This window comes from Branchiostoma lanceolatum, chromosome 10 (assembly GCF_035083965.1).
Source record: "Branchiostoma lanceolatum isolate klBraLanc5 chromosome 10, klBraLanc5.hap2, whole genome shotgun sequence".
Classification (NCBI taxonomy): Eukaryota; Metazoa; Chordata; class Leptocardii; order Amphioxiformes; family Branchiostomatidae; genus Branchiostoma; species Branchiostoma lanceolatum.
Genome location: NC_089731.1, coordinates 8,713,714 through 8,726,621, shown reverse-complemented (window position 1 = coordinate 8,726,621; position 12,908 = coordinate 8,713,714). Strand labels below are relative to the sequence as shown.

The following is a 12,908-nucleotide window of genomic DNA, read 5'->3' as shown; positions in this document are numbered from 1 at the left end:
ATTCAGTCTCAAATAGTCCTCCGTTAGCTCAAAAACAAGTGCGGATTTCTGGATGTGAAAAATGTGTTTCCTTACGAAGGAACCTACTAAATCTTCTCTCAAATCAAAATCATCTTCCAAAAGACAATACAAAAGACTGCTACTATGACTATCATGGCTTCGACAAACGAAAAAAGTACATATCTAGTGGGCTAACGGTTGCTTAACTACACCTGAACTTATCCAAATACATGCTGCCCACTACCTTAGATAACATAATGAATAAAGTCAAACTTGCACAATAAGGCTTCATGTATGAAAAAAAGGATATTTCAGGAAAATGTCCTGTGGTCCGGTTTCTCCAAATTCAAACCGAAAAAAGGGCAGTTTCAACTAGTGTTTTTGATTATACTGTATCGTCTTGATAAAGAGTTTCCAGCCAATATATATTGATAACATCTAACGATCGGTTCAAAGTTGAAACATCAATACTTATGGCTTAAGCAGACGTGTGGTGGTTTGCGGAATCAAACAAGAAAACCGTCCTCCATTTCAGTCACTTTTCTCGCCTGTTTCATCTCTCTCAGATGGCTATCACCAGCCAAACCCCCGGTGCCAAATGTGGGCCATGAATTATGAATAACCGTTATTGTAGGTCACCACTAATTACTCCCTACGTCTCGTGATTGATGGCATCCAAACGCTCTTGACACCTGACACCTGGAAGTCTTTTATAAACTTGACCCCGAGGTTAGCTGCGATCAGACGCGCCACTAGACATGCGTGATGGCAGCCATGTCGGATAGTTCCACTAAACGATGAACGATTTGTTGAAACTGACATTTCGTACCTTTTTTTCATGATAGCACTTCATCACAACTGTATGATATATGTTATGTAAGAAGACGTTGACTCATTTCTAAGGAATCTGTTATGTGCTGTATTGCATGAGCATAATTCAAAACACACTTTGACATACACAAATACAGTACTTTGATCACAGAGACAAGCTAGCAACCTCACAAGTGTAATATGCAGTTTACGCTCATTTATTCCCATATTTACATAAAACAAAGCTATCTTACATTTCACAACTTCGATTCAAAGTTTTCTCATGATCATCTGAAAGATTCGTTTTGGGAATGTACATATTAACCTTCGTATTTGACGTTGTAACTTTTGCCTGGACAATATAAACTTGAAGTCGTTAGGAACATTTGACTCATGATATAGACTTTAATTACTATCGTTGCATAGGTAGTTTTTGCTTTTACATTCAAGCTGCCAACTATATAAGCCGGTCGTCAATTGGCTGTCATAACAGGTTATATGGAATGACCTGAAGATTAAACCAATGAAATACAAGGTTATAAATTAGTGGATTAGCTTGACTAATTCCCTGATATCATCCATGCATTCATTTGCATAGGTCGGCCCCTCATTCCCATATTTGGGAGAGTTGGTCGTCTCACTAGAGCTACCTAAACTTTATTATCGTTGTTTTAATGATGTTGTATTATTTCTACGGATTCTTCGAAATGGTGCAGAAAACAATCGCCTTAACTTTCCGAGGTCGTTATTATACAAAGCTGTTAGTGAGAACAATTTACAAGTTTATGATGTATACATTATATACATTATAGTCATCACATCTAAAGAAGCTGTTAGACTTTGTGTTTGAACATGTATATACAATGAAAGACCGTGACAAAATGTCTACAGAAATCAAACAGAGATATCCTTGTGCCTACCAAAGGTTTACATGTATATTGCTGTGAAAGTCATTTGCACCTTTGAGCGTCAATCTTAAAGCGTTGTACTGAAAAATGTCTAAATGTTTCTCGAGATTCTTGGACAACTTGTGGAATGTTGTTGCTTTTGGGAGAATCTAGGAATGTTGATACCACACACAGAGTTTCTCATATTCTTAACACCATCAACTGTCCGACTTTTCGATGGTCTGTCCGTCCGTGTGTTCTTTGTTGTCCGTCTGTTCGTCTGTGAACTGCTGCGTGGCCATTCTCCATCTACTGATGTGGTGAGCGCCCTTCTGTTTGGGAGGAGACTTTCGCCCCTCCTCCTCTTGTTGGTCCCTCTTGTACTTCGTCCTCCGGTTCTGGAACCACACCTTTACCTGAAACACAACATAAGCGTGGTTTATGACATGTGATTTCACTATCATTCTGTTGCCATTGATTCAATCGATCAAGCTACAGTATTTGTCTTCAAAATGTAAGGAAATACATTGCGATACAACTCCTCCACACGTTGATACACATAGCATGCTATAAAAGGTAACAGCTGAAAGGTAACAAAGTTACGGAGCATCAATATTTCTATACGATTCTTTACTATAAAGGATACATTTCTACATATACCCTTGCGTTGATAGTGTGTAGTGTCGGTTAACTGAAGCGGTATATAGAATAGATCAACCCAGATTCAGCCTTTTTTCCTAAAACAAAAAATAAAACACTTTTTTAAGGTTTACATTCTGTGAAATTGTACATTCTGATCAAGATGTACATAACTCGTCCTTGCAATCCTTGTGAGTTTGTAGGTCGGCATCGCTGCGCTGGGAACCAGACTTTCGTGCGTGCAACCAATTATGCCTCTACTCAGAAACGCGAATATTTGACAGTTTAAATTTCACCCTTAACTTGCACCAGTTAAACCCGAGCCTGTCTTTTGTAATTTCCCCACGACTGGTCCTAAGTGATAACAAATGTGTCACGGACTGGTCGTGTAGGGCCCCAACACCACACAGCCGCTACGGGCGGATTTATAAACAACTCAGAGAAGACCTGAGACCAAGAAACTGTAAAGTACTTGGTCCTGAACAGTGGAAACAAATCTTTGGCGGCTTCCCAAGCCACAACCGTTTACACCATGTGTACTAGGTGGTGAAGGAATCTCTGCAAGTCGTATTGGGTCTATCAACGCGACGTGGCTGTCGAGGGAGGGTGCCAATATGTTTAATGAACCTCAGGTTGGCCCAGCGGGGCTCCGCACACCTTCCCACGGTATAAGGTGACGTGCTGTCCGCCCGAGAACACACCGGCGTCCGCTGACCCGATTTAAATAGCAACACGACGATGCACATGCGAGAGTTACAATCTACACGTATTTATGGCTGTTTAGGAGGCATGAGCAAGGGAAAATGTATCTGGATAAAAATGGCGTGAGCTGAGATTCCACATCGTAAATCAAATCAACCGAGCCTGTCAAATGTCTGACGGTATAAACCACAGGCCCCGTGCATACGCACCTGTAAGACCTCCCTAGGCTATAGCAACCATCGTTTCTCAGCGCCAATTTTGAGAAGCTAAGGTTTAGGTCGAAAACCTCGATTTGTAAATGAATAAAAGTGGGAAAACATGCTGCTTTCGACAGAGTCGGTACATAGAAAAACGGGGGCTATGACATCTAAAAAAAGGTAAAAAGTGACATCGTCTAGATCGACCATTCACCACAAAACAACTGGACCCAAGCTATCTATACCTCCAAGCTAGACTGGTTTGTAGAGATGTCAGGACTTGTTAACGCTTAATGTTTACGTCTTTTGTCTTTAGATGCTAACGATAAAGCAGGTTAAGAATTGTCAATGAAAACAATACACACGCTTAATGCCAGTCTATCAAACCTCTGGGCCGTTACAAACTTGACTTTGACACTTCTGTAACCAGTAGGATATCCTTTGTTTAATGTATCTACCGGTAAACTTGACTTCCTACTATATTTTGATTACAAAATCCACGGAGAATGTACGGAAAAGACAGCTTTAGGTTTTCAAGAATAGATAAATGCGCTCATTAAAATTCCAACATGCTATATTACAGAGAGGGATGATTATAAATAATCTCCATTTCCCCAGCGCGGGAAAGACAACATTCCTCTGCATGCTTAGAGCTACCGTTGGAAAATTCCAAGTAAATCGGAAGAGAAGTACATACATTTTACCTCAGCAGACATATTCTTTCTCTGGAAAGATGTTACGAAGCAAAGATACAGAGGATACGAAAAACGAAGAATTTGATATGACAGCGGTTTCTTTCTTTTTTCCATCATTGAAGATACAGCATTGAGCAACATCGTTGCAAATTGTGTGTGTCTTTTTTGGCCATCGTTGCCTTGGCAAAAAGATATGGCTGTGATTTCAGTACACCATAAGCAATGCGTATTTTTCATAAAATGCCTCTTGGATGTAGCGAATGAAATAGTGTTGGGGGGAGAGTTCTGCCAAAACAAAATGTGATTTCGAGAACAAAAATCATAGGGAAAAATCTGTCCCTTGGCAGCTGACAATAATCTACAATGCCGTAAACAGCATGATGATATCCGGCGATAGCCTAGGTCGCAAACTGTGCTACCTGGCCATGCAGCTAACTCCTCTGATATGTTATCTGTCTATTTGGCGAATTTCTACTATTTTTCCAGCGACCTGTGGAGCCTGGTAGAGGCTAATCCGGCGAGATTTTTTCGTTTCATCCATCAGAAAAGGACCCTGGGCCATAATTGAAAGCAGAGTGGCTTGTCAGTCCACATACCCTCTAATTATGAGTCTTGGTAATGTGCTGACACGTACACAAGGACCATATGTATCGTGCACTAGAAACGTATAAAGTTGCAAAGTAGAGTCAGAACAGCACGGTGCCATTTCGTATCGTATGACACAATGGTCATATCTCTTTTTTTATTACTATGAGAGTAGTAGCGATTGCATCTTCCTATGAACAACAGCGGACGAACTGATTGATTGATTGATTAAAATGACAGACCAACAAAATCGTCGAGTAGTATTACATCCATTGGAAACAAACACTCCGATCACAAGTGTTAAAAAGAATAGGCAATAAAACAGTTGCCAATGTTGGAGGCACTATTTCAAGGCTAGAGCTGCCCCATTACAATAGACACTCGTTATTTGACACTTTAAGAAAGCCTACAGTATACATCATTTTCGCAAACTTCAGCGCCATATCGTATGTTGTAGGAATTGTTTTCTTTCTCCTTCATGTCGAGAAAAATAGTAAATGTTCCTCCCCCTTCCACTTTCTACCCCCCCCCCCCTCCTCTGAAGGGAAGCACATACACTATTAAGCTTGGAGGAAACTTTTCTACTAAACTGATTCAGTAAATAAAAGTATATTTAAAGTGGAAAATACAGCACAGTCCCGTTTAACAGGTGGGTCCCTTCTATCAGTGACATAACCCACTGAACCGAATCACGGCTTAGGAAATGCCAAGAACGCGTCACCCAGCAATAGGCGACCATAAATGGTACTTGTGTATGACCCTTACAGTTACATCTGATGTTTGAAACTATTGCCTGTCAGAAAATGGCGGACATATTAGTACTATTTTCCCGTCTGAGCTAAACGAACCCTTTCTAAAGGGTGCATGTAGGTCGTCATATTTGAATGACATGCTTCTTACTAATGAAACACCTGTTTCTGCTGGAGCTTGACAAAAGTCGCCTGTTTGTTATGAACTGATTCTGTGAAAATTCCGGACCAAAATTGAGATTGAGCAAAAGTGAAACCCAACCGTGATTCTGTGAGACTGAAAGACTGTTTAAAATCTACCTCTGTTTCTGCGAGACGTAAAGGTGTAAACCAACCCGTGTTTCGTTTCACAGCGAGACTTTCTAAACCCACCGTGTTTCTGTGAGACTGAAGGACCATGAAAAACTCATATGCATTCTGTGAGACTGACAGACTGTTTAAAACCCACCAGTGTTTCTGTGAGACCTTGAAACTGTGCAAAACCCACCTGCGTTTCTGTGAGACCTCTAAAGTGTCTACAATACACGTGTTTCTGAGATTCTGACACTAAAATCTACCTGTGTTCCTGTGAGACTTGGACATACAGTCGTGCTTCTGTACATGTGAGACTGAGAGACTGTCCGAACCCACCTGTATTTCTGTGAGACTGTCTAAAACTGACCCATGTTTCTCTGAGACTGAAAGACTGTCTTTCACCGATATGTGTTTCTTTGAAGCCCACCTATGTTTGTATGAGGCTCAGACAGTCAGAGACTGTGTAAAATCTGCATGTGTTTCTGTGAGACTGTGTAAAACCCACCTGTGTTTCTGTGAGACTGTGCAAAACCCGCCTGTGTTTCTGTGAGACTGTGTAAAACCCACCTGTGTTTCTGTGAGACTGTGTAAAACCCACCTGTGTTTCTGTGAGACTGTGTAAAACCCACCTGTGTTTCTGTGAGACTGTGTAAACCCCACCTGTGTTTCTGTGAGGCTCAGAAACTGTGTACTGAAAGTTTGAAACCCACATCGTGTCTGTGTGACTGTGTAAAACCCAACTTTTTTTCTGTGAGACTGTGTAAAACCCACTTGTCTTTCTGTGAGGCTCTGAGACTGTGTAGAACTCACCTGTGTTTGTGAGACTCCAAAACCCACCTGTGTTTCTATGAGACTGTGTAAAACCCACCTGTCTTTATACTAAGCTCGGAGACTGTGTAACGTTGGGTAACATAAATTCGGGATTTTTCCGATAATGGTTGACTGAAATCAATCTAGCAGAACAATAAACCATCCTTTTTTTCTATTATTCTGTCAGTATCATGTACTATCTTTGCACTAATCATATATATGGTAGATTTTGTCTCTAGTCGTGCTGACACCATAATATTTCAACTTGAAACTACCGTCCGCCGCACGCACAATGGCGGTGCTGTCGGACAGGGGGGCACATTAATTCGGGAGAGAAGATTCGTCTTGAATATCTTACCGCTAATCACATTTTATACAGCAGCTATTCGTTCCATCCTTGGCTTGAGGAGAGTGCTATGGATATAGACGTGTCCAAGTAAAAAAGATACACGAAAAAACGGCCGTACCGCACGCATCAGGCCTTCGGGAACAACCCGTGTGTTGAGTCGGTAGAACTTCACTCAAAGTTCACCCCCACCGTCATGGAAATATGTACATTATTCATCGGGGCGTTAGCTGGATGCCGTAGAAATGGTAATACTACTATGTCCATGTGTTTCTGCTTGTGCTAAGAGCAAACTTTGAGGAAAATATCGCCATCAGTCCACTATCACACACAACATTTAGACAAAAAAGTGTTCCTCGCAAACGTTTGTCGTCTGCCGAATAGCAGGATTCTGGGTAACGAATATGGCGGCGGGAAAATTCACCGTAGTGCCGTAGCCATTGGTTGTAGCAACAGAGAGGCGTTTTGATGATTAATCACGCTTAGAGTCCAGTTGTAGGTTAGCAAAAGAGATTCTAATAAGTTGTATTGTAAATAATTGTGTTGAGCAGGAAGCGGATGTGACATTTGTCTTATAAACCAGCGAACAACTATGTACATATAATTCTCCCACGAAGCCCTCAGACTGTGACAATAAGGGACGGAGAGTTTTTGACGTAGCCAACTTCTAATACATGGTTATCGAAGCTTTTCAGACAGTGTTCTGAATGCGTTAGTCTGTCAAGTTTGCATTTCTAGCGGTATTACTGATGTTGCATCTAGCACATATCCCTAAACACCCCGTTTTCGAAAAATCCCGAATTTAAGTACCCCGCGAATTTATGTTACCCAACGTTAGAATTCACCTGTGTTTGTGAGACTCCAAAACCCACCTGTGTTTCTGTGAGACTCAGAGACTGCGCTAGGTGCTTCCTCTCCTGCCCGACTACGTAGTGGTTCTTCTCGAAGGCGTGTTCTAACCGGAGCAGCTGTGACGGGGTGAACGCCGTCCGGATTCTCTTCGGTTTCCGGAACGGATTTGCGAGAAGGAGAGGCCCGTTTCCTGGATCTGAAAAATACATCATAGCATTCTTCAAATTGAACCAGATACACTTTCTTTCCCCGCGCACAAGACGTTCTCACGATTCATAAATAAATCAGTAAGCCCCAACTGGGAACATTTCCTCTGTCTTTACGACCGTGTGTATAGACTACCTGTCCATGGCTAGCTGATGCTTATCAGCACAGACGTACAGAGGAGGTACGACCAAGAGCGCGATGTCAAACGGTTTGACCCCCAACATCCCACGACATCCCCCGCCTGACAACTGCTATTTCCCGCTACATCATATATACAACATAACATTACCTGTCTTTTACCATGCTTAACGTATAACGGCATACTTAAGATATCTCAGACGTTTTCTTGAACGTGCGACAATTATCATAAGTGTATTTAATGTATCCTAAGTGGATGGCGGAAAATGCATGTAAACGAAGGCTGGCTTGGGTAGGAATACAATAAACATCCCAGCGGGAAGTTGACATAATATTCCCGTTAATATCCTCATAATTGACCGATGATGTATACAGACACGGATGTGTGTCAACACGATAACGAGCAAAAGATGTCTGGCATTCCGAGTAAGTTCGTGTTTATTATTTCTCCCACCCCTCCCCTCTTCCGCCGCCAGGTTTGGTCAAGATGGCCCCCGCGTGTAAAGAGCTGTGAGAGGAGCAAATTTTCCTTCACTCCTACGGTGTAGCACTCGTTATGATGTTTAGTCAGGCTGTTGTTGGATTCTACATGGAAATCTATCTAATCCTATCTATCTAAGGAAGGGTTTTCATCCTCACATTCATGACGTTGCTTATCTCGGCGCCAAAGCGCTTCGGAAGGGCTTCATCATTTTTTGAGCTAGAATATTATCTCTAACATTACCAGTGCAAGTGCTAGTAGTCTATGTCCGCATTTTCTTAAGTTTCCAGTATTAGTTGACTAAATTGATGTGTTGAAAATATAAAAAACACGATTCAAGTTTTAATTCAAGTGTTTTGTTGGAATTAGCAGTATAATATTTATGAATCAACGATCATCGTATGCTGCCTGGAACGAGGAATTTGTTATACATTTTTAGGTTTAATTTGCTGTTTAGGTACATACTGATTCGATTGTGCTTAATTCCCATTCAAGAACCCATCGAAGAAATTTCAAATATTCTAGGATAGCTCACTGGCTCTTGTTTCTTTATCTCTTCGACTAGTAGTAGTAGTTCGTTTCAACGTTGGAAAGCGCGAAAACGTTTGTTGAGAAATAGGAACACGATTTTCGCACACAATTTCTCCTTTCGATCAAGAAAATGTATTACAGAATACGTTTGTACAAAGAGATCCAAGTAGCCGTGCGTATTTTTTGTAATATACGAGAGAGGTTTTAGATACCATACCTCGATGATTTTGATTCACTGCTTTGTACATGTCACTTTTGAACCATATGCATGTACATGCATAGAGTAAATTGTTGAGTGAATAAAGCCATCGACACTTCTTTAGACATTCGCAAAGTATTATCAAACTCCTATACCACCAAATTCATAAGGTACAAAATATAGATTGTGGCCAAATTCTTTTTCTTCTTTTTATTTCAGGGCGGGTCAGTGGCATAGGGCTGCCTGGGGAAATTTGTACAATAAAAAATCTCTTCACTTGCGTCATGTTTCCAAGTTACAAATTCAATAGCTGTCAAAGATGATAATCGAAGTCATACTTTCCCATGTATCACATCCGAATATTCATAAAGTGCTTGCCAATGAATGAAAATTTGCAAAATTTCATAAGTGAATCAGATGTCGTATTTTCAATGGTGCCGACCATATAAATTGCGTAGCAATCTACCACTCAATGTCTATATCAAGACGTTTTCTTCAGTAAGTTTGTTCCATTTATTTCTCAAGAGTAAAAAACAAGACGGCAAAACATCTAGCTATCCTAAAATTCAATACGAAAATGAAGGATTTCATGGAAAGATTTGTATCCACGTTTGCCACTTTCGATCTATATAAAACGGTTACGTTTGATATATAATTCAAAAGGAAATCTGACGAGACGAAAACGTTTAGAATTCTTGTCTTGCTAAACAGTATTAGTGGTAGTGCAGAACATGTATAATATTCAAAGTCTATCGTCTTGAAAGCACAGCCATGCTACAGATGATACAGCTATCGCGGACAAGTGTGTTTGGAGAGGATTTATTTAGTTCAATCAAGCAGTTCAAACAAAGTGAAAGCGCTGATCATTGTTTGATTTTCTTCTCATTATCACCTCGTTACAAATCCCGACAAATAGCCACGCGTGCTGCCACCTCTCTACCGTACAGAAGTTTTCCTTCAGAGTTTTTATGGATAGAAAACAGAAAAAGTGATTGACATACCGTCTTAGGAAATAGTAAGGAAGATTTACGATTGCTACTGAGTTTACATCTTCCAAAGCAACAAAATGGCTTGCTTTTCTTGAAGAAATAAATCTTCCAGACTACCGTTTCTTTGAACTGTCTTATGTGATAACCACCACAGTAAACCATTACCAGTAAGACACATCCTTACTTGTTCTAGATTTGTAGAAATGATTATACGTGTTTTGTGAAGGTGATCGGCTATAAAAAGTTAGCATCTTCAAATAATTTACTATCTAGAACCCCCTAGAAACTGATAGATAGTGAACTTTCTCCTGGCTTACGCAGGTTTTCAACTGTTTTCAAAATGACTAACTATCTAGATGACTTACTGATATCTGCTGTACCAAGAAGTTTGATAGAGGAATGGTTATGGTTACCTTGCATTCTGTGTCCGAAGATGGCTTGGTGGCGCGCTAGCAGCCATGGATGGCAGGGTAGGGAGGCTTGCTGCGGGTGGAGGAAGCCCGGTGGGGCGGGATGATGTCCGGGCGGTACCGCGGCCACCCCCGCCGTCGGGCCGTACCCGGGGACGTAGTGCGGCACGGGGACATTCGGTAAAGTCGTCGCCGTGCGGAGCCCGTTCCTAAACGCAGACGGTCCGGCGGAGCAGAGTTTGACGGGAGGTAGGTTGGGTACGACCGAGCCCGTGCTGACGGTGTCCGTGTAACACGGTATCCCCCACAGCGCCGACAGCGGCGGGAGTCGGGGCCGGTCAACCCGAGGAGGGTCTTTAGAAACCAGCGACTCGATACTGAAACATGACTTGGGATGTACTGCCATCATTGTGGCGGCGTCCTGTGTCTAGCTCACTCTGACGAGTCTTCAGAATAAAAGACAGAACTTGTAGGAATGGTAGAGACAAGTTGTGGAGCCGCTCGAACGCTCTGTCTGTCACTCAGACAAGAGAACACGTTCGTTCCCGGGCTGTCCGTTCCGATCCACCGACCAACTTGTCAAACGCACAACAGCTCCTCTCAGCGATCGATACGAGAATTTCAGACGTAAATCCACGACGACACACACAATGCGATCCCAGGCGAGATCTTGTCGAAAGCTTTTAAGAAAGAAACACTACAGATAAAGTGGTTTCTAGGCTAAGCTACTAGTACTGCTCGTATGACTCTCGGTGAAGAAGCCACAGGTCCTGCACAGCAGATGCTCTGATAACCTCTTGGGATTTATGCAAATCTTGACAAGAAGAGTTATAACCCTGCCTTCCCATTGGCTTCTGGAAACTCGGCATGTCTTGAAGGTTTCCCCAAAGGAGAAGGACGGAAAAGAAGGAACGCCTGCCCACGAGGTGAAGTGACGGCCATCTTCTGGTCGGATTAGGAGTTTGATAAGTAGGTGGTAGTAGGGCGATGACATGCCCTTCTGATATGACACCAGATACCACTCAGGGGTTACCCTAGATGAAGTGTTTTCAACGAGGGAGTACACGGAGATATGCGATCACTTATAATAGATTGAACACGTGGAAAATATCTCGTCCCAGTAGACAGAAACAGTTTTAGGTGTGAAGAATTGGTGTCAGCTTTGATAAATGATTGGTGAAAAATCTCTATTTATTGTGGTGATTTCAAGTCAAGAATATGAAGAAAAAAAACATTGCGCACTTTCCTACGCTTTCATTATAGTTTCAACCAAAAATAAACGTAAAGTTACCTGCGCTGTCTTTGGATAATTTGAAACAGTTAATGGCGGACACAATAATCCTCTTTGACGGCAGTTTCTACTCAAGACTTTCTCTAGTTACAACAGGACAAGCATTTCATTTGGTACGGATAACTTTGTTCTCTGAACGGTTGGACGTAGTTACACTATCATTAGAGGAGGGGGGTACTGTAGTCGTATCCTTGATTTAGTCGTGCAATTTTCGTATCGTTCTATTGCACATGTATATGATGTCTAATAGTTACGCTTCCCTAAACAAAAAGAATACATAAAAGAAAACTAATGAGACAAAAAATGGCTATTTTGCAGAGGTAATGTTGTAGCTTAGAGATGTACGTTAGCGTTGTTATGCCCCCCTCCCACCGGTTCCTGTATGGGGATATCAGTTACAACCGTGCCTGATCTCAGACTGAGTCGTTCTCCTCCTACAACCGCTGGTTGAGATCAACCATACAGCCGTCGTGTGAGGTCAGTATCAACTTAATAGTCCCCAACACTCATCGTTTTCATCAATTAGATGAAACTTGATACACGGCGGCTATTACTTATCAAGGTATCGGTATTCCGATTGGTTCAATATGTCAATCTGGCACAAGCAAGATCAAGCAATAGGTGGATGGGGAGAATCTAGTCTGGAAGCCAGACCCCCAATCTCTACAATATCTATCATGTGAATCGTGATAGATATTTTATAGATTGGAGGTCTGGCATACAGGCTAATGTGAGAAGCCAGGGCTGCTGTATGTAAATATTTCCCTCTTCCTCCTCTCTTTCAGATAAAAAAAGGCAAAACAAAACAAAAACTCCAATATTCTATTAACAACCCAAAACTTCATCACTACAACTAAGCGTTTTTAAAACACAGTTGTCCTGGCATTTTTTGTAATGTGTCCAACTATTTCATCAGTGGGTGGGAAACTGGACTTGCGCTTATCCTTTCTTGTAATATTAAGTACAATGTATTATTTTCTGTCTGATGTGATTTTCCTTTGCTTTTCACTTGTACTTGATTTCTCTCTGTAAAATATGTATGTTTTTTTATGTAAGGGGTAGCGTCAAAATAAGTCTTGCACTTGAGTGCGCCCCC

The 12,908-nt window shown here is 41.6% G+C and overlaps 1 protein-coding gene across 1 annotated transcript; it reads right to left on the bottom strand.

The window, feature by feature from the left end:
- Positions 1-1,012: 1,012 nt before the first annotated feature.
- On the bottom strand, positions 1,013-11,608 carry LOC136443406 (homeobox protein EMX1-like). Its single transcript, XM_066440629.1, has 3 exons — positions 10,525-11,608; positions 7,587-7,762; positions 1,013-2,113 (listed from the first exon to the last, which is right to left on the bottom strand). Exons 1-3 carry the CDS (start codon positions 10,928-10,930, stop codon positions 1,916-1,918), a joined length of 780 nt encoding a protein of 259 aa, XP_066296726.1. The 5' UTR covers positions 10,931-11,608; the 3' UTR covers positions 1,013-1,915.
- Positions 11,609-12,908: the final 1,300 nt, after the last annotated feature.